The sequence below is a fragment of the Leucopleurus acutus genome (assembly GCF_964270905.1).
Source record: "Leucopleurus acutus genome assembly, chromosome: 13".
NCBI classification, from domain to species: Eukaryota; Metazoa; Chordata; class Mammalia; order Artiodactyla; family Delphinidae; genus Leucopleurus; species Leucopleurus acutus.
The window spans coordinates 75,272,914-75,299,160 of record NC_139155.1 but is presented as its reverse complement, the minus strand read 5'-3'; the positions used below and the strand labels follow the sequence as shown (position 1 = coordinate 75,299,160).

At 51.2% G+C, this 26,247-nt stretch overlaps 2 protein-coding genes across 3 annotated transcripts in view; one reads left to right on the top strand and one right to left on the bottom strand.

The window, feature by feature from the left end:
- TPCN1 (two pore segment channel 1) overlaps positions 1 to 4,042 on the top strand; it is a 64,097-nt gene extending 60,055 nt beyond the window's left edge. For both annotated transcript variants that reach the window (XM_082852852.1, XM_082852851.1), the window contains exon 28: positions 1,342 to 4,042. In XM_082852852.1, coding sequence (XP_082708978.1) covers positions 1,342 to 1,461 — 120 coding nt within the window. In that variant the 3' untranslated portion in view covers positions 1,462 to 4,042. The remainder of the gene's footprint in view (positions 1 to 1,341) is intronic.
- Positions 4,043 to 4,141: 99 nt separating this feature from the next.
- The window catches only part of SLC8B1 (solute carrier family 8 member B1), a 31,596-nt gene continuing 9,490 nt past the window's right edge, over positions 4,142 to 26,247 (bottom strand). Inside the window, exons 4-17 of the mRNA XM_082852858.1 lie at positions 24,626 to 24,778; positions 24,484 to 24,536; positions 24,288 to 24,345; positions 24,066 to 24,171; positions 23,817 to 23,984; positions 22,792 to 22,899; positions 20,070 to 20,129; positions 19,713 to 19,843; positions 18,074 to 18,215; positions 12,174 to 12,295; positions 10,490 to 10,643; positions 9,624 to 9,704; positions 8,401 to 8,465; positions 4,142 to 5,442 (exon numbers count right to left, since the gene is read on the bottom strand). Coding sequence (XP_082708984.1) covers positions 5,245 to 5,442; positions 8,401 to 8,465; positions 9,624 to 9,704; positions 10,490 to 10,643; positions 12,174 to 12,295; positions 18,074 to 18,215; positions 19,713 to 19,843; positions 20,070 to 20,129; positions 22,792 to 22,899; positions 23,817 to 23,984; positions 24,066 to 24,171; positions 24,288 to 24,345; positions 24,484 to 24,536; positions 24,626 to 24,778 — 1,599 coding nt within the window. The 3' untranslated portion in view covers positions 4,142 to 5,244. The remainder of the gene's footprint in view (positions 5,443 to 8,400; positions 8,466 to 9,623; positions 9,705 to 10,489; positions 10,644 to 12,173; positions 12,296 to 18,073; positions 18,216 to 19,712; positions 19,844 to 20,069; positions 20,130 to 22,791; positions 22,900 to 23,816; positions 23,985 to 24,065; positions 24,172 to 24,287; positions 24,346 to 24,483; positions 24,537 to 24,625; positions 24,779 to 26,247) is intronic.

The window sequence follows — 26,247 nt, the reverse complement described above, 5'->3', positions numbered from 1 at the left end:
GTTCCAGGCAGAGCAGGGAGCATGGGGGACCCTGGCGAGCTGGCCTGGACCGGCCTCTTCAAAGAGGATGGTCCTTCCCACATCCAGCCAGACGTTGCCCGATAGGAACAAGGGCCTGCTGCGCCTGGCTCTCTTGGGGTTTTTGATTGTTTTTGTTTTCTAATTTAAGAGAAGGGAAAAGTCAGATATTTTTTTTGCGAACTCTCCCCGTCTTCCCACGTTGGCTGCTAAGTGAAAGAGCTTGCGAAGCACCCCGTGGGCTGGCGCTCTGTAGCCCAGACAGAGCCATGGACTGCGGGCCACCCATCCGCCCAGGCTCCCAGCTCCCTCGCCAGCCACTGTGACTATGCTGTTTTCAGGCTGGAAACCCTTGTTTCCCTGGGACAGTGATGACCAGGGTCTGAGCCCAAAAGGCCGGGAGGCCACAGTCCCCTGAAGCAACTCGCACCTTATCTGTAAAAACACAAGGGGTCTGGGCGAAGACCTGGCGAATCACTGCACTCAGAGTCACAGAGATGAGGAATCAACATGAGCTCTGGTGTCATAAAACCCGGGTTTGATCCCAGGCTCCGTGACCTTGGGCAGGTCACGCAGCCCATCCCCATCTATGAGAGGGGGACAGTCCCTGCCTCATGAAGCAGAGGAGGGGACGGCACTAGACACGCTGCCGGGCCGTCCACTCCTGGCCTCAGTCTCCCCCTCTGTGGAACGAGGGGGCACAGAACTAGGCCATCTCTCTAATTTTTTAAGCTCTAAAGTTCTGTGGTTCAGACTCTTTAAAAACATAGGGTTTATATTTAAAATTTCTCAATTACCTGAATACGTCTGTCCCTGAAAATGTCGGATGATATAATGATAATAGTCTTAGGCGGGTGAGCTGTTTGGTTTTTTTTCAAAACGCTCTCACAGCCATTCTGGAGGGCAGCAAAGCAACCGGGGAGTCGGGAGATGCACTCAAGCTTCATACAACTTTATACAGCTTCTGAGCTTCGGGTTTCCTGGGTGTAAAACGAGGACAGCCAGCTCAAAAGGGGTAACACAGGGGGTTGGCGAGGGGGTGGGGGGCACACATCCCTTTGTGAACCACACAGATCACGTTCACAAGTAAAAGGGTGATTATTACTACCTGGGCCTCATTGAAAAGCAGGCACACTTGACAAGGAGGTTTGCAAATCTCTAGTTAAAAAGGGAAAGGTTGCATCGTCATTTTTCTATTTAGGGTCCTACTCAGAATTCCCAGCAGGTCTGGGAGGGTCACAGCACTGCCCAGCCTGGGTGACCCCGTTAGGCTGGGGGGCAGGGCTGGGGCCCGCTCAGCACCCTGTCTGCTCTCTGCCTTAGGAGTGGTATGAGGAACACGCCCGGAAGCAGGAGCAGCAGCAACGACAGCTCAGCGGCCGTGTGGTCCCCACCACCCCGCAGCCTCCAGGCAGCCGCCAGCGCTCCCAGACCATCACCTGAGCCCAGCCTGCAAAAGCCGTCTCTTCTATGCAATAACACAATAGTATTATTTTACTACGATGTATCAGAATAATGTGTGTATATGTTTTATATATATATACATACATTCATAAATATGCAAATATTTATATATAGGAAAAAGGAAAGACAGGCAGACAAGTTGAGGTTTGGTTTGTACCCACCTTGCCCTGTTAACCCCAGAAGTCAATTTCATTTTGGGGGGATCAGGCCACTAGGAGCTCTTCTTAACATGGAAAGCTCCAGAAGGCCCCTTCACGAGAGCACTTGAATGGATTCTGCCGATCTCTGCAGGGCTTGCCTTCAGCGTGGGCCAGCGTCCCTAGGCCAGATGCATACGTCTTCCTGATGCTGCCTTCAGATTCCCGCCCAGGCTGACAGCTAGCTTCCCCACTAACCTGCCTGTGGCCCACATCCTGGGGTGTCTTTAGGGACAAAACCACTTAGGAAGGAAAGAACCCACATCCTTAGGCTGGTGTGTCTCTAGATATAATAATGAAATCGGGCGTTCCCTTGGGGGACCAGTACCCAGCACCTACTGGAACGAGTGATCCAGGGCTGTGGTTATTCCATATGGTCAGATCTCAGCCAGTGCCAGGAGGCGAGAGAGGCCGTATCCCAGCTCCATGAGCCTTCTCACCTACCCTTCTTTTGGTTTCAACCCTTGTTGCTGAAAATCCTCCTAAGATGGCCTTTGGAATCACAGCCCAGTAGGAGGAGGAAGACGGGCAAGAGGCCAGGCCGATGGCTACCACCCAGACCAGGTCCTGAAATGGGCTTTCTCCTTAAATCCCTTTTCCTTGGGATCGTCCTGTTTAAGCAAAAAGACATTTTGGTTAATTCAGGATTCTGCTAAAGACAACAGCAGATCCTTTCACGTGTGTGCATTTGCTGGAAACGGGAACAAAGAGCACAGAGGCTCACCTCAGGCTGTCCACGGCTGCCCTGCGGCTGAACCCGTGGTCTCCTTGGCCAGCTCCCCCCTCACCTTGAGCAGTCGCCCTCCGTGGACCTGACTGAGGTAGGGCTGGGGACACGGCTCACCCCGAGGTTTCCACTCCCCGGAGTAGGTTCAGGTGGCCTGTCAGTTTCCTGAGTTCCCCAGGGACCTTGGGAGCGTTCTCTGAGATCAGGATGCAGTAGGGGCTTGAACCCATAGCAGGCTGTCGGCGTTGGCAGCTCCGGTGAGCGGCGGTGGCAGCGGCAGAAACAAGCAGGGTCAGAGCAGAGGGAGCCTCGGCTCAGCTCTCCTGGGCGGTGAGCCTAGCTCAGTGCAGGCAGCAGAGGCGGCAGCAGCAGGGATGAAAGGGGCGGGGCGGGGGCAGGGGAAGCGGCCTGCACTGGGCATCCTGCTCCAACCCCCGCTTTCCAGCTGCCTCCACTGCCTCCGTGACTTAGGGAGGCGGGTGGGCAAACTCCCCCTCGCCACATCCTCTTCCCAGCCGGGCAGGGCCTGATCCCGGGGTGTGGTACCCCATCCCCACGGCCAAGTCTTCTCGACTGTGGCCTTGGACGGGCTGGTCCCATGGCCAGCACCACACAGCTCTACCCCTCACTAGGGGAGAAGTGGTGGACGTTTCTGTTTTTAAAGCACAGCCCTTTAGGGAAACAACGAATCACTGAGAACCACTGAGATTCCCCAAGGGAATCGGGAGACAGCCGTCCTCTTTTCTCTCTGGAGGGCCACGGGCCATCGCAGGCAGCTCGGCACCGAGCCCCAGGCCAGAACCCCTTCCCCGCTCCGAGAAGTAACTTTGTTTGCATATTTGGGTGCCTTTCAGCTTTTGTTTATTGAAACGGGCATTCTGGAAGCAGGAGTCAAGGGGCGGCTCTCAGAGGAGGGCGTGAGTCCTCCGACCTCAGCATCTGCCCCCAGGAGGCTGAAACCTGGGAGGGGCACCAGGGAAACTGAGCGCAGCCCCTCAGCCCCCAGGGTGAAGGCTGGTACCAGGAAGAGTGGGATCGAGTCCAGGCCTCCCAACCCCATCCTGTGAAAGGCCCTGGTGTTAGCCAGGGACGGGATGAAAGCCAAGTGGCAACAGTGCTGGCGCACCAGACTCCAGCCACTGGTGGGCACCCTCATTACTGAGGCTGAGGACAGCTGCCCCTTCGGGGTCACTGGGGGCCTCCTCAGGTTGACCCCCCGACTTGTACACAGGCCATCGCGCAGGGAGCGGGTGTCACCCAGCGCTGTGAGCTCTGGGGACCCAGGACATCCAGCTCGGATGCCCTCTCACCTCCCACGTCAGCTGACCACCACCAAGGTGAGATGCGCTGACTGGGTCTGGGTCACACCACCTGTTAGTGTCTGTGATGGCCCTGGGCCCCTGCCCCGCTTTCGGGGGGACACCATCTGGCCCCTCCTCCTTGCTTCCCTCCCCCAACCCAGCCTTACTCCACACCACGTGACAATCATTTTGTACAGACAGAGGGGGCGACGCTGTAAGGTTTTTGTACAATGGGGATTTGTTACCTGGAAAACCCACCGCGTCTCCGGATTCTGGCGTATTAATAAAAGAGCTTCTGCTTTGTACACGCGGCTGCTGCCTCGTGACTTCCACCAGGCACCATTCGGTGGCTTCTGAGATCGTGGGGAACAGGGAGAGGACCCATCCATGCCCATTCCTGACCCCACCTCAGCCCCACCCCTAGACGTGCCACCAAGTCCAGATCCGTCAGGGCCAAGCGCCTTCGGCCCTGGAACCGACCACTCGTCAGCCTGACCCAGGTTAGGAAGAACCAGTAACAGCCGGCTGTATGTTGTTTTCTGTTTACTTGAAATATTTAATAATTTTTTCATTGGAAAAAAAGACAACTGAGTCCCTTTACTACCGGCATAAGGCATTGAGCAAACAGAAGAGCTGCTTATTGAAAAGGCGGGTCACTGGCTGACAGCAGGAAGGCGCCCGGGAGCGCTCATCACCCTCCCAGGAGCTCGCAGGCAAAGCAGCCCCAGCCCAGGGCTCCCCCTGAGGTAGGCACAGGGCACAGTCACACTGACTCCTGTTTTGCGTCTGGGGAGACCTCCGAAGCCAGCAGACCGTTCTAGAGGCAGCCTAGAGCTGTGCCGTCCGATGTGGCAGCCACTCGTGGGCCAGTGCCACCGGCTGCTATCTTGAAGTGATATATATTATCATTAATTTCACTTTTTTCTTTTGGCTTTATTAACATGGCGACTAGAAGATTCAAAATTAGGTACATGTCTCACATTCTATTTCTGTTGGACAGCGCAGCTCTAGAACTCAGCCCGCATCGGCCCGAGGCCCACAGCACACAAGCTGTTCTATCTGCCAGGTCCGAGTCACCCTGACTCCCTAAACCCGGGTTTGGCAGCCCTGAGAGAAGCAGCAGGAAGGCGACAGGGCGTGACTGTGGGGAGGGGCCTGGGCCTCCACAACTGTCTCCAGCCCTGAACTCTTTGGGGTCTTCCAGCCTGGAAGGCACCCAGGCATCCCCTTCGCCCCAGACCCCAACTTTCAAGAAGCTCTGGAGATAACGCAAGCAAGTCTACCTGCTGCCTGGAACTCTGTCCACAGGGAAGCCCAGCCTCCGCAGCCCCAGAAACAAGGTTTAGCTGACCTAACTGCACACAGTGGCGACTGGGAAGCTTTGGCAGAAAGCACACCCCACGAGCGCACACCCCGTTCATGGTCTCGGCCTTGGCCACGCTCGCCTGAGTGGGTTCGAACGAAGAAACTTCATCCTCCATCTCACCGCCTGCAGCGACACCTCCCGACCACCAGGCGGACCCCGACACAGCTTCACTCACACAGTTTTCAAGTGAATCACTCCAAACTCGGTGAGCAGGGCCACCAGGAGGAAGGTCAAGTACAAGAGAAGCAGGCAGCAGCCGTAAACTCTGTTCAGCTGGAAGCACTGCAGTGGGACCGAGACCAGGGAACAGACGAGGCTGAGGCCTAGGGTGCCAGCCAAGACCCACACCAACAGTCCATCAGGCTCCAGCTGCGGGGAACACGGGGAGAGAGGCTGGGTCACTGCAGCCGACAGTCCAACTGAGGTTTGAGGGCCCCTCGTTAGGGGCCAGGGAGGGACTTTTGGCCTGCCCAGTGGGATGGCATCCCGCACCTTCAAGTTCAATGTTTTTAAGCCACCTGGTATGTGGTAATTTGTTATGGCAGCCCCAGGAAACTAATTCATATAGGTTATATATATATGTATATATAAAAATATGCATATATATGTATACATATATATATTACATGCAGTAGTTGAAAAATTCTCCAGCAACACAGAAGAATAAAAGGCAATGAAATTGTCCTCTTCCTACTTCTCTCCCTTTCAGATTTAGTTAGCATCTATCTAACATATATGGAAGACTTAACCCTAGGTGCTATGCTAGGTATATCACACCCACCTTAGCTACCAGTCCACAGTGAGGAAACCAGTACAGCCGACCCTTGAACAGCACTGGTTTGAACTGCATGGGTCCGCTTATATGCGGACTTTTTTCAACAACTATAGTACTTGTATTTTCACTTCACGATCTTTAAATTAAGCGTGGGGGGGGGGAGTTCGTGTTGAATTAGAGATCACAGTACGTGGAATCAAAAGAGCTAGGGTTTGAGTCGTGACTCTATGCAAACTCTTTCGGCATCCTGTCCCCCGTCAGTCATTTATCAGTTCCTTTGCTTTTGAGGCAGAGATAGCAGTACTCAGATTTGCGACTGTGTCAGGGACTCAGCACCTCTAATTCCCATGTCGTTCAAGGGTCAGCTGTAGTATGTGACAGAGCCCAAGTCCGAAGTCCAAGCTCATACCCTACCCTGTCTCCCCATACAGTGATACGTGTACCCACAGATGTGTGGGTACACGTGTGCACATACAGGCCTGTCCATCCATTCTGAAACCACAAATGGGACCATACCATAGGTACGTGTGTTCAAGAGCAAACTGTTTTTCAGCCAACCATACGCCACGGACATCCTTCTATGATGACCTCTCACGATGCCCTATGTCTTATGCAATTAAAAGCAGGATCACAAAGGCAGTGGAATGCAGACAGACAGACACACCCCCACACACGCATTCCACAAGGAGCCAGAGAAAAGAAGTAGGGCCCTCAGGGGGCCAACCCCTAAAGCCTCATTATCAGGAGCAGCCTGAAAACCAAGAATGAAAGGAACCTATTAAACCCCTGAAGAGTATAAACAAAATTTGCAGACAGAGGGTGTTTACCCCTTAGAAAAGCAAACTTTTCAAGCGCAAGTAGCTATTTGCTTATGGGCGTGGCCACTGTGAAAGGCCGCCCTGCTGCCAGTTAATTACAAGTCAGCCGCAAGAATCTGTTCAACAACTAGCTGCCTCTTGGAGAAAGAGGTGGGCGACTTTGTTCCCATTAACGACGCCATCATTCAGCTGCACATTCCAAGTGCTTCCACGCGATTAGCCTTAAAACCATCCCCTGGGCCACATCCCCTCCCCGTCTCCATCCTTCTCTGGTTTGGCCTCTGAATCCAAGTCCTTGGGAATGCAAAGCTGGGGCCCGAATCTAGGTTGACTCTGCCTTGCACGGGGTGCTGCTGGCCCTGCGCACCATTTCCAAATAGAAAAGTTCACTTAGGAATCTCGATTTCTTCTCTAGAAATGCTGGATTATCTGGCCACAGGAGGCCCACCTGAGTCACCCACAAGATTTGGTTACCTGCCCTGAAGTAGTGTTTGAGTTTTCAACCTTGTTGGAAACCTGTTTCCAAGTGTCCTAACCTTCATCGGTCCCCAGGGAGCATGTTTAAAATGCAGGTTTCCAGCCCCCAGCCCCTGGAATGCCTGGGTCAGGAGGTCTCACACGCTCCCAGGAAATTCCTGGGTGCCCTTGAACCCACAGAAACTCTGCTGCTCAGTGCATTTCAGAACTTCTCCAAATCTATGGAGATCCCCCCTTTCTGGGCTGTTGCCAACATTCTCTCTCACCCCAGGCAGTGGTGGGATAAGGTGTTCAGCCTGGCCCGTACCTCATGTCTGCTTATCCAGGAAGCTGGTGGTGGTGGTGGTGGGGGGGGGGCATCAACCCCATTTCACAGGTGAGAAAACTGAGGCTCAAAGATCCTCAGAGTCCTGATTCATTCAAAGTCACATAGCAAGAGACTTCAGTGATGAGACCAAGACCCCAATCCTGGGCCTTCCCGCCCCTTTCCCTCAAAGCTACATCTTAATTACTCTGTGACCTTGCAAGGAATACCTTTTTTAACCCCATATGCAAAATGTTTTTAAGATATTCTACACATCAGACATGTCGCAAATGTAGACAAGTCCTCTCCCCAGTAAGCGTCATCTATTGAGATGTGAATGGTCTCCGGTCCAGAGAAGGGAGGGGGAAGAGGAGGACCGGGAGGAGGGGGAGGAGGAGGGAGAGGGAGGAGGGAGGGAGGAGGGGGGAAAAAGGGAGGGGGATGAGGAGGGAGGGGAGGAGGGGGAGGGGAGGAGGGGGAGGGGAGGAGGGGGAGAGGGGGAGGGGGAGAGGGAGAGGAGGAGGGAGAGGGAGGAGGGAGGAAGGAGGGGGAGGAGGGGGAAAAGGGAGGGGAGGAGGAGGGAGAGGGAGGGAGGAGGGGGTGGGGGAAGAGGGAGGGAGGAGGGGGAGGAGGAGGGGAAAAGGGAGGGGGATGAGGAAGGAGGGGGGAGGAGGGAGAGGGAGGAGGGGGAAGGAGGGGGAAAGGGAGGGGATGAGGAGGGAGGGGGAGGGAGGGAGGAGGGGGAGGAGGGAGAAAGGAGGGGGGAAAGGGAGGGGGAGGAGGAGGGAGAGGGAGGGAGGGGAGAGGAGGGGGAGGAGGGGGAGGAGGAGAGGGAAAAGGGAGGGGGATGAGGAGGGAGGGGAGGAGAGGGGAGGAGGAGGGAGGGGGAGGAGAGGGGAGGAGGAGAAGAGAGCTTTTTGAGGAGGCCCCTGCAGAAGCATCTGGCCACTCACCTCCACCGCCACGTGGCCCCTGGAGATCTGGAGCAGGCAGCCCAGCCCCACGCCCACCAGGATATCTGCAGCCCAGCTCAGGAAGTTTGCCAGAACATAACGCCGCATAACCCCGACCACACAGCCCACTGGCTTTCTTTCTGATCTCTGGCTGTGCTCCCCCCTCTCCCCAAAAGCCACCCTATCTGAGGAGACCTTATCCAGTTTTAGCACCTCTAAGAGAGTCTCCAGTGCACATTTTGCCTCAGTCTGTAAGGATCGCAGGAGGTGACAGAAACGCTTGGTACCTGGTAAGATGGAGAAATGGGATGCGAGGCGAAGTGACCACCCACGGTCCACTGGGGAGACTGGTGACGGAGCATGTCTCGGGGCCACCTCTAGGGGTTGTTCAGGGGACACTGCTCCAGCCAGGGCTCCGTCCTTCCCACCCCAACCTGGCTTTAGGGCTGTGGTCAGGAGAAGCCACAGCCCTAAAGCCAGGAGCGGGTCACAGTGAGCACCGGGGGTGACAGACAGCAGGAAACGTGCTGCACACAGGTCACACAGCTGGCGTGCGGCAGCGCTGAAACCGGCACCCAAGACTGGCACCCAAGACTGTCGAGATTCAAAGCCCTGTCTTTTTCACAGCCCCAGGCAGCCTGACCCTGCCTTTTCTATATAGACCAAGGGGTGGCAAATTAAAGCCTGCAGGACAATCCGGCCCAAGGCCCGCTTTTATTAATGAAGTTATATTGGGACCCAGTCACGCCCATTTGTTTATGTATTGCCCATGGCTGTTTTCACATTACAACAGCAGAGTTGAGGAGCTGCAAGAGATCCTATGGTCCACAAAATCTAACATATGTACTCTCTGGCCCTTTAAGAAAAAGTTCGCCAACCCTGACATCTACAGACCATGACATCTGTAAGCAAGAGGGAGGGGTCTTCCACAAGCTTAGCGTGTGGGCACCTACTAACAATACCTCTGCCCTAACAAGACGAATGTCTGCCATCACTGCTGTTTGCCAGGTGCAAAGCACTGCTGTCACCTCATTCAATCCTTGTAACAACCTATGAGATCAGTCCTCTCAATATCCCCATCTTTACAGATGAAAAAGCTGAAGCTCAAGCAGCTGCATCACCTGCCCCAGGTGCTCCAGTGAAAGCCAATCTGGGGTGGGGGCGGGCGTGGAGCACACCCTCGGCTCCCAGCACTGAGGGAAGGGCAGTCCCAGAAAGGATACTGAAGATGATGCCACCAAAACAGGCCGAGAACGCCATCCGCGGGTAGCCCTGGCGGGCCAGCGTGAGATCTGAGAAGACATCTGTGTGGAAACACGAGAAGGCCTTGAGGTGTGCAGGGCTTCCCCTAGCCCTCCTTGTTCATTCACTCCTTCATTCTACCCACAGTCATTCAGTCAACAAACACTGATGAAGGTCTGCCTGGCTCTGGCACTAGCTGGCTGGGTGCTATGGGAGGCCACATCATCCCGTAAGACACAATTCCCTTCTTAATTCCTTCTACCTGCCTCTTTTCCACCAGGGGCAACTCTGAGGGTGTGACGTGCCACCACCAATCTTTCACCCATGTCCCGTCTGCTGCTAGCACACACAGTACCTCGGGGCAAATGAGGGAAAGGGGCCCAAAGAGGTGAGTGGAAGGAGAGCTAGACTTTGGGCCCCCTGATCCCTTGTCAGGATGCTCTTGGGCAGTGTACAACCTGAGCAGCCCTACTTGGCAGCTCTAGCTAGAGAAGGATATCTGTATGTATGAGTGAATGCCTACCCATGTCGCACACCCACGGACACATTCCACCTGGTTGGCTGCAATGAGCTCCATGTCCTGCCTGAAGGCTGGGGAGCCACTGAGTGTCCATGCATCAGAGAGTGGGGAAGAGGCTGGGGGCTTCTACAGAGCCTCCCGGCTCAGGTACATTCCGGGCCATCCCACCCAGATGCCCAATGATGGTCACTCCAAAATGACGGGCACTGACCACCTGCTGAGGGCAGATGCACTGGACGCCCCTACCCACATGCAATTCTGTCTGGAGGAGCAAAAAGCAGTGAGGTGGCTGTGCTCATTCTAGAAGCCCACCCGGCCCCAAGTCACCTCCAATGCTGTTCCCCCAGGCCAGCAGCGTGAGCCCGAGGACAGTGTTGCTCAGCCGGAAGACCACACCCAGGGACCGTAAGACGTTCACCACCTCCGTGGCAGCTGCGTTGATCCACAGGGCGCTGGTCAGGAAGCCCAGGAAAGCAAAGAGCTGGGGGAGGGAACAGGGACACAGCCTTAGTTCCTCAGCTATAAAATGGGACAATAACAGTACCTACTCCGTGAGGTTGTCATGAGCATAAAATGAGTTAGTAGATGCAAAGCAGTTAGAGCCGGGCATATATTAAGTGCTCAATAAAATGCTAGATCAATATTACCATTTTGTCAAAAAGGAGTTCATCATAGCTTTCATCAGATTTCTAGTCTATGGACCAAATGCCATCTCATCACCAGAAAAAGAAACTCCATACCCGTGATCAGTCACTTCCCAGCCCACCCAACCTTCCTCCCAGCCCCTGGCAATCACTCCCCTATTTTCTGTCTCTCTGGATTCGCTTATTCTAGACATGTCATAGAAATGGCCTCACACAATACGTGGTCCTTTGTGACTGGCCTCTTTCACTCAGCATCATGTTTTCAAGGTGCATCCACCTTGGGACATGGGTCAGTACTTCAAAGACTAGTAAGAAACACTGCCTAAGACCATTTCTCTAAATAATCAATTGGCTGAAAATTCAACTTCCTTTGGGCTGGTACATCCATTCAGAGTTTCTGAAAATAGAAACTAGAATTTTTAAAAGCAATAATTAGAAAAAAAAAAGAAAAAAATTAAACTTTTGAGGAAAAGGTCTCTGGACAAACTACCTAAAATTTTTTTTAACATCCTGCAGAGGTGAGAGAATGGGAAAAAAACACCCCCGAAGACCAAACAACTCCATCACTGGAATGTGATTGTTAGGAACCCAGGTGCTTCCTAGTTAGGATGGTGGAAAAGAGTCTGGTAGGTCTTTAAAAAGGTAAACATACAGTTCACATTTGACCCAGCAGTTCTACTTACTCCCAGGAACACACCCAAGAGAAATGAAAGAATTATTTCTACAGAAAAAAATTTAAAGCAATGGTCATGGCAGCATTATTCATAATATCTAAAAAGTGGGAAAAAAACCCAGGGTCCATTAATGGATGAATCGATAAACAAAATATGCTATATCTGTATAATCGAATAGTATTCAACCATGAAAAGGAATGAAGTACTGATACATGCTACAACATGGATAAACCTTGAAAACATTTTGCTAAGGGAAAGAGGGCAGTCATAAAAGACCACATATTGTATGATTCCATGTATGTGAAATATATAGAACAGGAAAATCTCAGCAGACTCGTGGTGGCCAGGGGATGGTGGGGAGGATGGGGAGTGACTGCTACTGGGAACAGGGTTTCTTTTTGGGGTGATGAAAATGCTCTCAAATTGTGGTGATGGTTGCACAACTCTCTGAATATAATGAACACCATTAAATTGTATACCTCAAACGGGTGACTTGTATGGTGTATGAATTATAGCGCAATAAAATAAAGCTGTTACCAAACGAAGTGGACCCTGAACAGTAACGAAACTCCTTAAAAGTGGCTTTAAAGACCTGTCATGGTGGGAAGTGATTAGCGGCCAAATTGTCCCAGAACATCTGCCCAGGAGACCTCAGTGTCCCCTCTCCCGGCTTGGAGAGTCTAGGTTTCTTACCCAGTGAAGCCTGGGGGGCTCACTGTTGGATGTGGCAAAAAAGGTCACTGCAGCCAAGGCTGTGCCTGCGATCACCACCACGGCCCAGACGGGAAAGAGGCCACCTATCTCATAGACGCCATCTGCAGAGGGACGAGAAAGGGAGCTGGCACTCTCCGTGGCTTCAACTTGGCGCCTCCTCCTGGAAGCCCCCTAAGAATGACTGAGATGCTGTGGAGGGGAGACCCATGGATAAAACCCACAGATAAAATTCGATTGTTTGGATATAGGGTAGATACCTCCTATGTGCCCAGCCCTGTCCTAGACACTTCAGGGAGACAGAGAAATTAAAGACACAGCCCCTGCCCGCAAGCTACTCACATTGGAAAGAAAAGACAGACACATGAAAAACACTCTCCAGCCTTTTGTTGTGGAGCTAGGATGGGAATGGCTAAGACTACTCACCACCACTATCCTTTCCCGTGCCCATGGCAGACATCACTAATCAACCATGATGCTTTGGTCCAACTGAGCTTCAAGACAGCACCCTCCAGCCAGGCATTACCAATGGATGGGCATCGCTCCATGAGATGAACTGTACAGTCAAATACAACCTTAGCCACTGATCCTGGCTCTCCTGAGAAGTCTACTCCACAAACCAATCCATTATAAAGTTACGAAGGTTCCAGAGGCTTCATATAAAAACACCGAAGGGAGGAAACCCTGCAGGCAGGCAGAACACTCTAGAATTCTCCACATACCATCCTTTCACCACTAGTCTCAAAGGCAATGGATGGTTCAACTGCCCAGGCACACGTAACAGGACTTTCCTTTTGTTCTTTTTTTTTTTTTTTTTTTTTTGCAGTACGCGGGCCTCTCACTGTTGGGGCCTCTCCCGTTGCGGAGCACAGGCTCCGGACGCGCAGGCTCAGCGGTCATAGTTCACGGGCCCAGCTGCTCCGCGGCATGTGGGATCTTCCCGAACCGGGGCACGAACCCGTGTCCCCTGCATCGGCAGGCGGACTCTCAACCACTGCGCCACCAGGGAAGCCCCTTTTGTTCTTTCTTTAGTCTAGCTCATGGGCTCGCAAACATCAGTGGGCATAAGGATTACACGGGGGGGCTGAATATATAAAATTGTGTGCACAATACACTGTGGGAGACTTTCAGGGGGTAATTTTGACGGATGTGACTTTTACTTATAGAGCTGGCTTTGGAACCTGACGCCTGGGTGAGGGGTCCTTTCTCTGTATTCCCCAGTCCTGCGTTAGAGGAATTTCAGCAGGTGGCTGGGGCATGGGGTAGTCAGGAAGGACTCCTTGGCATGCTGAGGATGTGAGCTGAGTCATAAGCAGAGAGGGGCACAAGGGTTCTACAGAAGAGGGAAGAGATGGGTGGGAAGGAATTGAGCAAGTTCGTGTCATCAACAGCAGAAAAAGGCCTGGAGAAGGTGGTTGGCTCAGGGTCTCAGAGGCCTTGAATGATAGTTGGAGGACATGGGCTTTTTCCAAGAGGCACGCGGGAGCCATGGAGGTCTTAGAGTGGAGGAGTGACCACAACATGTGAAAAGTGGCACTTTAGAAAGATGGCTCTGGGGGTGGCCTAGAGAGGGAGGATGGAGGTTGGCAGTGAGATTGGGAGGCTTGGCTGGTGGACACGGCCCTCCCCCCCGCCCCAGGCAGGGCTCTCTATCTCTACCCTCGATTCTCCGCCTTAACTTTAATCAATGAAAATAACCCGCTCCTGATTAATTCTATCAAATGCTTATTAACTGGAAGCATTTTTGCCGGATTTATTATCTCCAGCAACATTCAGGTCCCCTAATAACCATACGGTTCTACCTAAAGTTAACTGCCCTGACAGTGACTGTCCTAGGCTTTAACTTTAGCACGTGAAATTAATCTCACTACACAAAACTTAAAATTTAATTACCCCTCAAGCACCTTCAAATTCTGCAAACTTGTAGGGTATTTTCCCACTATCATACACCGCCTACCACCCTAGTTAAATCTATCAACAAGCCAAAAATCAGCATCTTCTCTCCTAGACTTCATCTCACTAGAGAGAGTTTTACCAAAAACCACTTCCCTTATTCAATTAAAATTTCTCTACACTAGATTCAGACCAAAAATGTCTAATCAAACTATATGTCCTATCATTCCTCATTACCCTTACTCTAAGCATAATTTTATTTAATTACCACGAGCAAACTCCATAATAACCACAATACCGATAAGCAGTACTCAACCAGTAACAATCACCCGTCAAGTACCAAAACTATATAACGCTGCAATTCCTATGGCTTCCTCGCTGAAAAAAGCCAGAATCACCTGTATCATAAATAACCCAATCTCCTAGTCCATCGAACTTACATAAACTTCCACCTCTTCGTCTTTTAAAACATATAGCACTGTTGAAAATTCTACAATCAGTCCTGAGAGAAGTATTCCTAAAACAGTCTTATTAGAAACCCAAACTTCGGGACTTCCTTGGTGGCGCAGTGGTTAAGAATCCGCCTGCAGGGGACACGGGTTCGTGGCCCGGTCCGGGAAGATCCCACATGCGGCAGAGCAACCAAGTCCGTGCGCCACAATTACTGAGCCTGCGCTCTAGAGCCCGTGAGCCACAACTACTGAAGCCTGCGCGCCTAGAGCCCATGCTCTGCAACAAGAGAAGCCACCATGATGAGAAGCCCGCGCACCGCAAGGAAGACCCAACGCAGCCATAAATAAATAAATTTATAAAAAATAAATAAATAAAAATAGTTAAAGAAACCAAATTTCAGGGTCAGTAGCCACAGCCATTGTATAACCAAATACTACCAGTATTCCCCCTAGATAAACCAAAAATAGCATTAAGCCTAAAAACGAACCACCAACATTCAACAGAATTCCAAAACCAACACCAACACCCACAATCAACCCAAGTCCTCCATAAATAGGTGAAAGTTTTGAAGAACACCCCACGAAACTAATCACAAAAATAGTACTCAAAATAAATGTATGTTATCATTATTCTTACATGGAATCTAACCATGTCCAATGACATGAAAAATCATCCTTGTTATTCAACTATAAGAACACTAATGACCAACATCTGAAAATCACACCCATTAATAAAAATTATCAACACTTATTGATCTTCCAGCCCCATCAAACATTTCACCGTGATAAAATTTTGGTTCTCTAGTAGGTATTTAATTTTACAAATCCTGACAGGCTTGTTCCTAGCAATACACTATACATCAGACACAATAACCGCTTTCGCATCAGTGACACACACCTGCTGAGACGTAAATGATGGATGAATCACTCGGTATGTACATGCAAATGGAGCATCCATAGTCTTTATTTGCCTATTTATTCACGGAGGACATGGCCTATGTTATGGGTCCTATACTTTCCTAGAAACATGAAATACTGGAATTATTCTGCTATTCACAGTTACAGCCACTGCATTCACAGGCTATGTATGACCACGAGGACAAGTATCATTCTGAGGCGGAGAAGTCACTACCAACCTTCTTTCGGCAATCCCATACACTCGACAAAACGTGTCGAATGAATGAGGCGGCTTTTCTGTAGATAAGGCCACTCTCTCACGAGGCTCTGCCTTCCGTTTCATCCTCCCGTTTATCATCACAGCACTAGCAGCTGTCCACCTGCTATTCCTTCACGAAACAGTACCTGATAATCCCACAGGAATTTCATCCAACATAGATAAAATTCCATGTCACCCCTACTATACGATTAGAGACATCTTAGGTGCCTTACTACTAGTTCTAGCATTACTAATATTTGTTTTCTTTTCACCCAACTTACTAGGAGACCCCAGCAAACCCCCTCAACACACCACCACACATTAAACCAGAATGGTATTTCCTATTCGCATAGGCAATTTTATGATCAATCCCCAGCAAATTAGGAGGAGTCCCAGCCCTCGTCATTTCAATCTTAATCCTAGCATTTATCCCAATACTCCACATATCCAAGCAATGAAGCATAACATTCTGACCTCTTTTTTTTTTTTTTGGTACGCGGGCCTCTCACTGTTGTGGCCTCTCCCGTTGCGGAGCACAGGCTCCGGACGCGCAGGCTCATGGCTCATGGGCCCAGCCGCTCCGTAGCATGTGGGATCTTCCCGGACCGGGTCACGAACCCGCGTCCCCCGCATATTGGCAGGCGGACTCTCAACCACTGCGCCACCAGGGAAGCCCAACATTCTGACCTCTTAGTCAGTGTCTGTACTGAGTACTAGTGGCAGACCTATTAACGCTAACATGAATTGGAGGACAACCTGTAGAACACCCCTTCGACATCATTGGAAAGCTAGCATGTATTTTATACTTCTTTCTAATTCTAGTATTAATACCAGTAATCGGCATCATTGAAAATAATCTCCTAAAATGAAGAGTCTTTGTAGTATATTTCATTACCCTGGTCTTGTAAACCAGAAAAGAAGGACAACACATCTCCCTAAGACTCAGGGAAGAAGCTTCAGCTCCACCATCAGCACCCAAAGCTGAAATTCTACTTGAATTGTTCCCTGACATTTTTTAATGGGACATTTACAAGATTATTGAGTACTGTGTATTAAAATGACCCATTTTTACCATAAACTGCTATGTACATCATGCATAACTGCGCTGCTCCCACAGTCTGGGGGTTCCATCCAGTGCTCAGCCCAGAAGCGGGGTCACAAATGCATTAGCCTGGACCAGCTACCACTAGATGGTGTTGGGGCAGGTGGACAAGACACTAAATATCATAGAATCACATCTCAGGAAACGGATTCCTTCTTCAATTCTCTCACTGTAACAAATTTAAATACCTTAAATGCATTGGAAATGATGCCAGTTTCCTACTGATGCAGGTGATACAGATTCCTTTCCAATAAATTTTAAAAAAAAGAGCTGATTTAAGTATCAGATATAACAGTTTAGAGTGAGAGAAAAATCAAGATCGTTCCTGAATGACTAACGCTTGGGAGCCCCTCTTTTAAGAAGCCACAAGGATGGTGAAGCCAGCCCGCAGGCTGGAGAGGCCGGCCACAATGAACCAGACAGCTGGTACCCATAGGGGGCGCCCTTCCCAGCTCTGGGGCCACACTGTGTCCTGATGGACGCTCCTTCCCTCAGTGCCTGTGTCCTCCCAAAAAATGGAGGAGAAACACAGAGAATTTGGCAGCCTTTTCATCCGGACACTCTTTAGCAAAAAAGCCACAGCCAGCCATGCATTTGCTACCAGAGCCCTACCTCCACTCCAGGAGATGCCCCTGGGTTGAGGGGCAGGAGCCCAGATGACAGAGAGAGGAATGGGCAGCATGAGATACTAAGGTCAGACAACGGGAAGAACCTAGGTAGCGGGAGTTAGAAGACACCCGACAAGACTGGGTGTTGCCTTAGCCAGAGCAGTTCAGAAAAGGAAAGCCTGGGGCAGGCGGGGGAAGACTCAGTGCCAGTGGGGACCGGCCAGGTCACACAAACGAGTGAAGTAACCCACCCAGGTCACCCAGTAGGCTATGGAGGGACCTGTGAGGAATCACTCAGTGGGCACCTGCGTTGTGTGTGTGTGGGGGGTGCCCCTCTGCTCAGCTCCAGCCGATTTTGCTTTTAGGAATGTGGCCCAGACCTTCTTGAGAAGCCCAGGCCTGGATTTTGACGTGAAGTCTGCAAATTGTGTAAGGCAAGGGAACGAGCCAGAGGGCTGCACTTGGTCCCAGGGCCACCAGTGTCCAGCCTCCATGTGGAGCCAGTGGGCCTGGACCAAGAGACTGCGGGAGACTGGTGCCCTTCATGGCACAAGCACACATTAAGCGCCAGGACTGCCCCTCTGGCCCAGGGTCCCCTGGTGTGGCTGAGAAGAAAACTCGGGAGTATGGGGCAGAGGGAGGTGGGCTGGCCTGGGGGAGGGGATACTCACAGGCCCCCGACTGCAGGGTCAGGACCAAGAACAGGGGGCTGATGACCAGGTGCAGGCAGTTGAGGGGCCGCTTCCAGTTCCCATCCTCCTTGTCGGGGTCCATGACGGGAACAGTGAGGAGCAGCAGGAACTCCACGGGCAGCTGTCAAGTGTGGGAAGGCAGCGAGGCCTGTGCTCGGCTGGCCCCACCCTGAGCTCAGTTACTCAAGAACAAGGCTGTTGCTAATAGAGCACCCACTGGGTGCAGGCCCCCAAGTGCCGGGATTAGCCTCCTACTGCTGCTGTAACACGCTGCCACACACCCAGGGCTAGTACAGCACCCCAACTGCTAATCCTGACAACGCTGTGAATAGGAAGTCTAATTTTCCTACCTTTCAGGTAAAGAAACTGAGGCTCAGAGAGGTTAAGAAACTTTGCCAAAGCCACACAGAAGGGTATATGAAACCAGGATAAAGGGGCAGCTCTGACTAACCCCACACCTTGTGTTTTCAGCCGGTGACTAAACCACTGATAACACTTACGGAGTGCTTACTATATGCTAAGCACCAGAGTCAGCCCTTTACATATATTAGTTCAGTTAAATTGTCATAATCACTGTAGTAGGCTGGATATGGTTCCCAACTCTTCAGTCCCTTCCTGTAACAGAATTAAACACTCCCACACTTTGTCAAATGACTAGAGTCTGCAGAATATATTTCCCTGTCCCACTGATGTTGAACTTGGCCATGTCACTTGCTTTGGCCAATGGGCTGTTGGTGAATGTGATGTGAACAGAGGCATAAAATGTGCTTGGAGAGTTTGCCTTGGTCTTTTCTGCCAAGAAAAGAGCACACTCCCACTGGCCCCAGAATGAGATGGGGGGCAGACCTGAACCACCAACCAGAGTCACCCTAGATGACTTATAGGCTCTTGAACAAGAATAAATATTGTCATCATAAGTTAATGAGATGTTGGGGGGTTGTTTGTTACACAGCACTGTTGCAGCAATAACTTACTAATATAACCACTACAGAAGAAAGGTACTGTCATTATACCCATTTTTCAGTGGAAATAACTGCAGCTCAGAGAGATGAAGTGACTTGCCCAAGGTCATGATGTAGCCAGAGCCACTGTGGGGTATAAATATAGTTTATTATCTACCCCTGGGTCTGAGAAGGCCTAAGAGGTATCCACGTTGGAGGGCTGTTAGGTGAGACCCCTGACTTTTTCGGTCTGGGTGGTGGAAGGCAGCTGCAGTTGTGCCTCATGTAAACCAGCCTGGATACCCCTGCCCACATCGAGACCTCAGGAGACATTTAGCTCAGGGAAGCAGTGGGGATCAGAGGAGAGCAATCTCGGCCTCACTTGGACTCACTATGACCCACTCCCTCTCCATCCCAGTTCCTTGCCCTCACCTGGTCAGGAGGGGTCCCCATCTCCTCTCTCTCTGTCCCTGAGAAGATGCTCTCATTCCTCCATGGGGGGAAGAGCCCCAGCTATGCTCCATGACTCAGTTTCCCCATCAAGTCCCAGCTCATCTATTTCCCCATCAAGTCCTCAGCAGAGGCCGACCCTCCCCCTCATTGCTCTGGAGAAGGTTGAGGGGCAACTGTCCTGTGCTGTCATGAAGCCAGGAGCCTGGCTCAGAGTCCCCCCTTACCTTGAACGCCTTGAGGGCCCTCCAGTACACTGGCTTGGTCCTCCACTTCCTGTAATTCAGGGGGTTGAGGGCCTGCAACAGGATCTGAGCCGTGGTCTTCTGGTAGAAGAACAGCGGCCGGTACTCCTCACCTGGGGGTGAAAGGTGGGAGGGGCAGCTGTCCATGGCTGGCTCAGCCTCCGGGAAACCCTCTTCCCTCCCCCTCCCACCAGTCCCCCCAACCCTTGGGAAGAAGGAAAAGCCCAGGGCCTGGTAGGGGTGCAGGTAAACCCGGCCCAGAGCTTAGCCAAGGTGGGACCTGGATGGCCCCTTCTCCCCACCTCTCCATCCCAGCCAGGCACAGGGCACTGGACTCACCGTAGTCATAGCTGTTGGTATTAGAAGACACCCGATCCTCCTCGGAACCTGACAGCATCTCTGTAGGAGAGAAGGGAGTTTCCCATGAGCCAACTGGGGCACCCAGAACCTCCATCACTGTTCTAGGGTAGAGCACCTCTGGGACAGGACAGTTTTCAGGGTGCAAGTGTCCAGGCCCTCTGTACTTTGGATTTCTCAGCAATCACCCTGCAGGCTCAGAAATTCTTACAGATTGAGGAAGTCTAACTCACAAAACATTTTCAAATGTAATGAGGCAGCCATAATGCTAAATTGAATAAGGGTGTTTGAAGACATAATTGAAACACCTACTGACTTCAATTTTGTACCTTTCAGAATTTGGAACCCATCATATTTTTCTTTTCCAGTTGCAACTTTTCTCGGGAGTCCTTGGGAATGATTAGAGGACTGAGCCTGTAAAGAAGGGCTTCCTAAAAGGAAAATGGCCTTTCTCAAGTGAGGAGTGCTAGTCCTGATTCTTCCTCTGTGTGACTTTGGGCCCTTCTCCAGGTCTCATTTTCCCCTTCTGTTCCAGCCTGGAGGCCTATGATGGGTTTAAAAGACAGCACAGGGTAATATGTACTGAACTCTGAAGGCTCAGTTGATAAAGAGAGCAGAAGAGGAAAAATCATGGTAGACTTCCTGTAGGAGGAGTCACCAGCACCTGTGTCAGGGCCCCAGGGATTCGAGAGATAATGAGATAGAGTCTGGCCCTCTGGAAGTTCACAGTCCAACAGACGGAAATACAAGCAAATTAATAACAGGATGGAGAAATAAAGGCTGTGCTGGGGAGAGTCTGAAAGCTGTACAAGCCCAGAAGGGACACCTGGGGTTCTCTGCAGAGCTCCCTCCAGGCTGAGTCCTTAAGTCTTTCAGAAGAAGGGCACACCAGGGAGAGGGGACAGCACACGCAAAGGCCCAGAGATAGCCAGACGGAGCATAGCGTCTTCAGGGACACGGGGGTAGCCCTGCACAGCTGGGGCATGGAGTTTGGGGTATGAAATGAGTCTGGAGAAGAAAGCTGAGGCCCAGCACAAATGGCAGCAGATCCAGTGCAAGGTTCTCAGGCTCACACGCTGAAAGGGACCAAGCACATCACGGGGCCAAGTGAAACAGGCTGGGCGGCGGAATTCTGGTTTTCCAATCAGGTCTGCAACCAACCCACCTCCACGTGTTGGGGCTGACGACAGAGAGTGGTGGGGACTGGGGCAAACTGGGGACCCACACCTTGTCCTAAGAGGGAAGCCCCATTCAGTTCTAGGCATTGTGCCAGGCAGGGATGGAGGACCAGATGGTCTCATGTTTCAAGAGAAGTCACAATTTATATCAAGTCTTTTCATTTTAAGGACTTCCCTGGTGGTCCAGTAGGTAAGACTCCACGCTCCCAATGCAGGGGCCCCGGGTTCGATCCCTGGTCTGGGAACTAGATCCCACATGCCGCAACTAAGAGTTGGCATGCCGCAGCTAAGAAGCCTGCATGCTGCATCTAAGAGCCAGCACAGCCAAAATAAATAAAATAAATAAATATTTTAAAAATTAAAACAAAATCTTTTCATTTTAAATCTTGGCCTAATATTTTTTAAAAGAACACACTGGTCACACCACAAAAAAACAACACTTCTGTACAGAAGAGGTGGTCTGTAGGTTCCCAGTTGTGGCCTCTGGCATTGTGGGTAGGGGGATGGCTTTTGGGGTCTGAGGAACAAGGGTCAAGTCCTGGCTCTGCCCCTCTCCAGTACCTATGGCCTGGGAAGAATTTGACTTCCCTGTTTCCTCACCCAAAAAGACGCTAATACTATAGGCCCTATCTTACAGTCTTACTGAAAAGAATGAATTTGATAATTTAATAATTATTGACAATTATTGATAATTTACTCAATAAATTGTATATGTGTATGTATTTTGTATTTGTGTGCTGTATGTGTGCGCTACGTATATATTTGTATATGTGTGTCTTTGTATATGTGTGTGCATGTTTATATATGAACTTGTGTACATGTGTGGACTATGTGTATATGTATTTGTGCACGTGTATTTATATGTGTGTTGTGTATGCCATATATGTATTTGTACATATGTGTATTTGTGTGTATATTTGTGGATGTAGATGTGTGTGTTTGTGGATATGTGTGCGCATGTATTGCGTGTGGTATATGTATTTGAGTATGTGTGTTGTGCATGTGTTTGTGTACATGTATGTAGCGTGTATGTATATATTGTATATGTGCGTGTATTTGGGAGTGTGTGCTATGCACGTATTTGTATATATGTGTGGGCTGTGTGTGTGTATGTATTTGTGAATGTGTATTTATATATGTATATGTTGTGTATGTGCGTGTTGTCTATGTATCTGTGGATGTGTGTGTTTGCAGATATGTGTGTGCAAGTATTTGTGTATACGGAAGCATCTGGATTTTAGCCCGACGGTAGGGGGCGCATCCCTGGACGCAAGTGGTGACAGCTTTTGCGAAGATGTGCCCTGGCAACAGGCAGCAGCAGGAAGAACTAGTGAACTTGGACAAGCAGGTGATGATGAGGCTTCACCAGCACAAGCAAAAGTGCAGAGGTGGGACCCTGGTCAAAGGAGTAGAAAAAGTAGGAGATGGGCACTGGCAAAGGCCTCAGGAGACACAAGGCAGCAGTGAAGGGCAAGGAGGGCGCCAGGCCCACTGGTGCTCCCTTGGGGGCTCCATTCAGACCTTACCTGGAGTACCTGGCACGGAGTAGACCAAGGATCTCCTCTGCTGCCATTGGTAGATCCAGGTGCAGAGAACCACAGTGACCACGTAGAACACGTAGAAGCCCAGGTAACCTGCAGACAAGGGCACGCTGTCACCAAGTGGCATCCTGGCCACAGGGCCCAGAGAACAAGAGCTGCCAGTTCTGTCACTGGGGCCTGGTGGCGGTGGCTATCTGTGTAAGCCCAGCCCAGCACCAGTAGGCAAATGGCCATTTCCTGGAGCCCCGCCCCCTCCCCACCACCAATCTGGCAGTCAACGGTGGGTGTAACGCCTGGTATAGACAGTGGCCTCTAGGACACAATTCAAGTGTGAAGGGTCGGTGTCCTGCTCTGTGGCCTGGGAGGCTGAGCCCTGCAGACTGCATCACCTGAACCCTGGCTGCCCTGGGTCCACCCACGGAGCCCTGACAGCAAAACAGAAGGCAGTAGGGGAGGGTCTGGGGCGCTTCTTCCCTGCTCCCTCCCTGCTGTGGTACCCTGTCTCCAGCAGGGACTGTGACCCTCCATAACTGTCACTCATGTTGGGTGGTCCCAGGTCTGGGCCTGTAGCCCTCAGCAGGCTCCAGGCACCCCATTCTCTGCCCCTTCAGGGGCTCCCACTGTTGCTGGTCCCTGGTATCTCTGCATCTCAGCATCCCTTGTTGGCTTCCTTAACCCTCTGTAAATTGTCCTGCCATTCATGTCATTTGAACCATCTGGATGGAATGGACATGCTGCCGGGACCCTGACGGCCACAGTCAGCATCCTGGCTGTACTGCTTGTTAAAACCTGAAATTGTGAAAATTCAGAACATCACCCCGACTCTGCCCTGCCCTCTTTGGTTATCCGAACCACGAGTCCCCTTTTTTCGCTCAAGCCACCTTGAGTAGGGTTTCCAACATCTGGAACCAAAGGTGACTCTGTGCCCTGCTGACCACTCCCTCCTGTGCCCCCATGCTTCCCACGCATCAGCCCTGGGATGACCCCACACTGGTCCTGTGGCCACTCACCCAGGGCCCATGCCAGCGTGACCCTGCCGCAGTAGAGTGCAATGAAGATCAGAAACACGGCCACCATGTAGAAAATGATGTCCCTGAGGAAGGGCCTCGAGGCTGCTGTGAAGGGGTGCAGGATGGCGATGCCACCGGCCACCACGGTGGTAACCAGCACGCCTGCGCCTGGAGGAGAGGATGCCAAGCTTGGTCTACCCTGCGCCCCCTCCTGTTGCCCCACCCCACCCTAGCCGGGGCCTCTCGTACCAAACAGTGCCCCAAAGGCCAGGCCGGCTGTGCGCGGACCTGAGAAGGCCACCAGGGCGCTGAAGATATCCGGTGCCCCGTTCCCAAACGCCAGGAAGGTGACGCCATGGGGGGAGCGTGTCAAGGGGCCTCAGTGCAGGGGCCTTTCCTGGCCATGAGCTGCCACCCTGTCTCCCAGCCACCCGCCCTAACTGCCCTCCATCCCTCGGGGACAAAGGATACTGCCACATTGTGGGAAAGCTTGAGTGTGGTCGAAATGGCTGACAAGTTAGGGCAGAAACTATGGAGAAAAGGCAAACAGTGAGTGTTTCCACAATGAGTGGCTCCTTCCCCCAAGCCCAGGGTCACCCCAATGTCAACCTCCTGGGATTCCATTTTCCAATCTATAAGGTGGATATGAGCCCAAGGCCAAACTCACAACTTTGCCGCGGTGACTCCCAGAATCAGAAACAGGTAGAGCAGCCAAAAAGCCTGGGTTGGGGGGCCGGAAAGGGAAAAGGGCATTAAGTCCCGCCGGGGCCACCAGCCCCTCTCACCAGCTCCCCGGAGCGGGGCCTCACGTAGAGAGTGACGGCCAGAGGGAGGAGGTCGGGTGGGAAGTGGCAGAAGATGCCTTCAAGGTAGTCCAGGTAGCCCCCTTCACTGCGGCAGTCAGGGTTGGAGCGGACGAAATCACAGCGGTTAGAGGTATTCAGGCCACACACTTCTCGACACTGTGGGAAGGGAGGGGGGACATCAAGGTCCGACACCCTGTGGTTGACTGGCCCAGCCCCACCTAAGCAGTGAAGATAACCTCCTTCATCCTGGTCTCTAAGCCTCCCAAGGCCTCCAGGTGCCAGCTGCACACTTTAATTTTTAAAAATAAACTTGTGTTTGAAACTAACCCAAGTAAGTCCTGAATAGGTGTATTTAAAATGAAACAAAAAGAAATAATACATAAAGATTTCTAAATTCTCCCTTCTCATCCCTGCCCTCCATGATCCCGCCTCTCTCCAGATGTCCTACTATGATCAGTTTGAAGCAGACCCTTACAGACATTTCTCAGTTTAACGATATTTGTATATACATCCTAGTATACAGTTTATCTCATAGAAATGAGTCCATCCTGAAGCTCGTTTCTGCAACTTAACTTTTACCACTTCACGTATGTGCCATGTATTGATATATTGATGCACATAATGATGAGGAGGATGACAAAAGTCAAAACATTCTGAGGGATTTCTATATGCCAGGTTCAGTGCTAAGAGCTTAAAATGTACCTCAATTAATCTGCACAATGATCTTATGAGGAAGGTACTATGAACCTGCCCATTATACAGATAAGGAGACTAAGACACTATCCCAGGGCCCACTCAGTGGTAGAGACAGAGTTGGAACCCAGGCAGTTTGAGGCTCTAGAACCCCTGTCCTTAAGCATTACCACCCTCGCCACCCCCTGCCACTGCAGAGTCTTAGGATTTCACATCATGGATGATACATAGTAGAGGTAACGTTTCCCTACTGATGGGCAGCTGAGTGTGTCTACTTTTCATTATTACCAAAATCAACTTCCTTGCACATGACTGAGCACATGTGAGAATATTCTGTCAGGGAGAATTCTAGAAGTGAAAGTGCTGAGTCAGAGAGTATCCCAGTCTGAGTTCCTCCAGAAGCGACCCAGAGACAAGGATGTCTAAGTAAGCAGAATACTTGGGAGGTGTATAGAACACAAGCACCGAGAGGGAGAAGAGACTCAGGGACGGAAATGCAACCAGTGAAGGCGGGTTGAGATCGTTCCCACCATGGGCTGGTAATCCCAAGGGCAAGGGAGCTGGGGTATTTATACACCAACTCCTATCAGTCATCAGGTGAGCACTGCCGGGGAGGGAGGTGCTAGGTCCGCAGCACTTCTGGCCTACCATGCTTATGGGTGGTTCTGAAAAGAGATGCTGGGAACTCGAAGTCCACAGAAGCCCACCAAAATGGCAGAGTCCAAAGGATATGGGCGGGGCCCTGATAGTGTCTGTTGCAGAGGGAGAAACATCTTAAACATTTGATGGATTTTGCCAAAAGACCCTCCCTAAAGCTCTACTTAGACATACTGCCACCAGCAATGGGAAAGGAGTTTACACCTGCACCCCTACCGGGTTAGGGTGGCTACCATAAGTCTGGTTCCAGCCAATGTAGTAGGAATCTCCCTGTT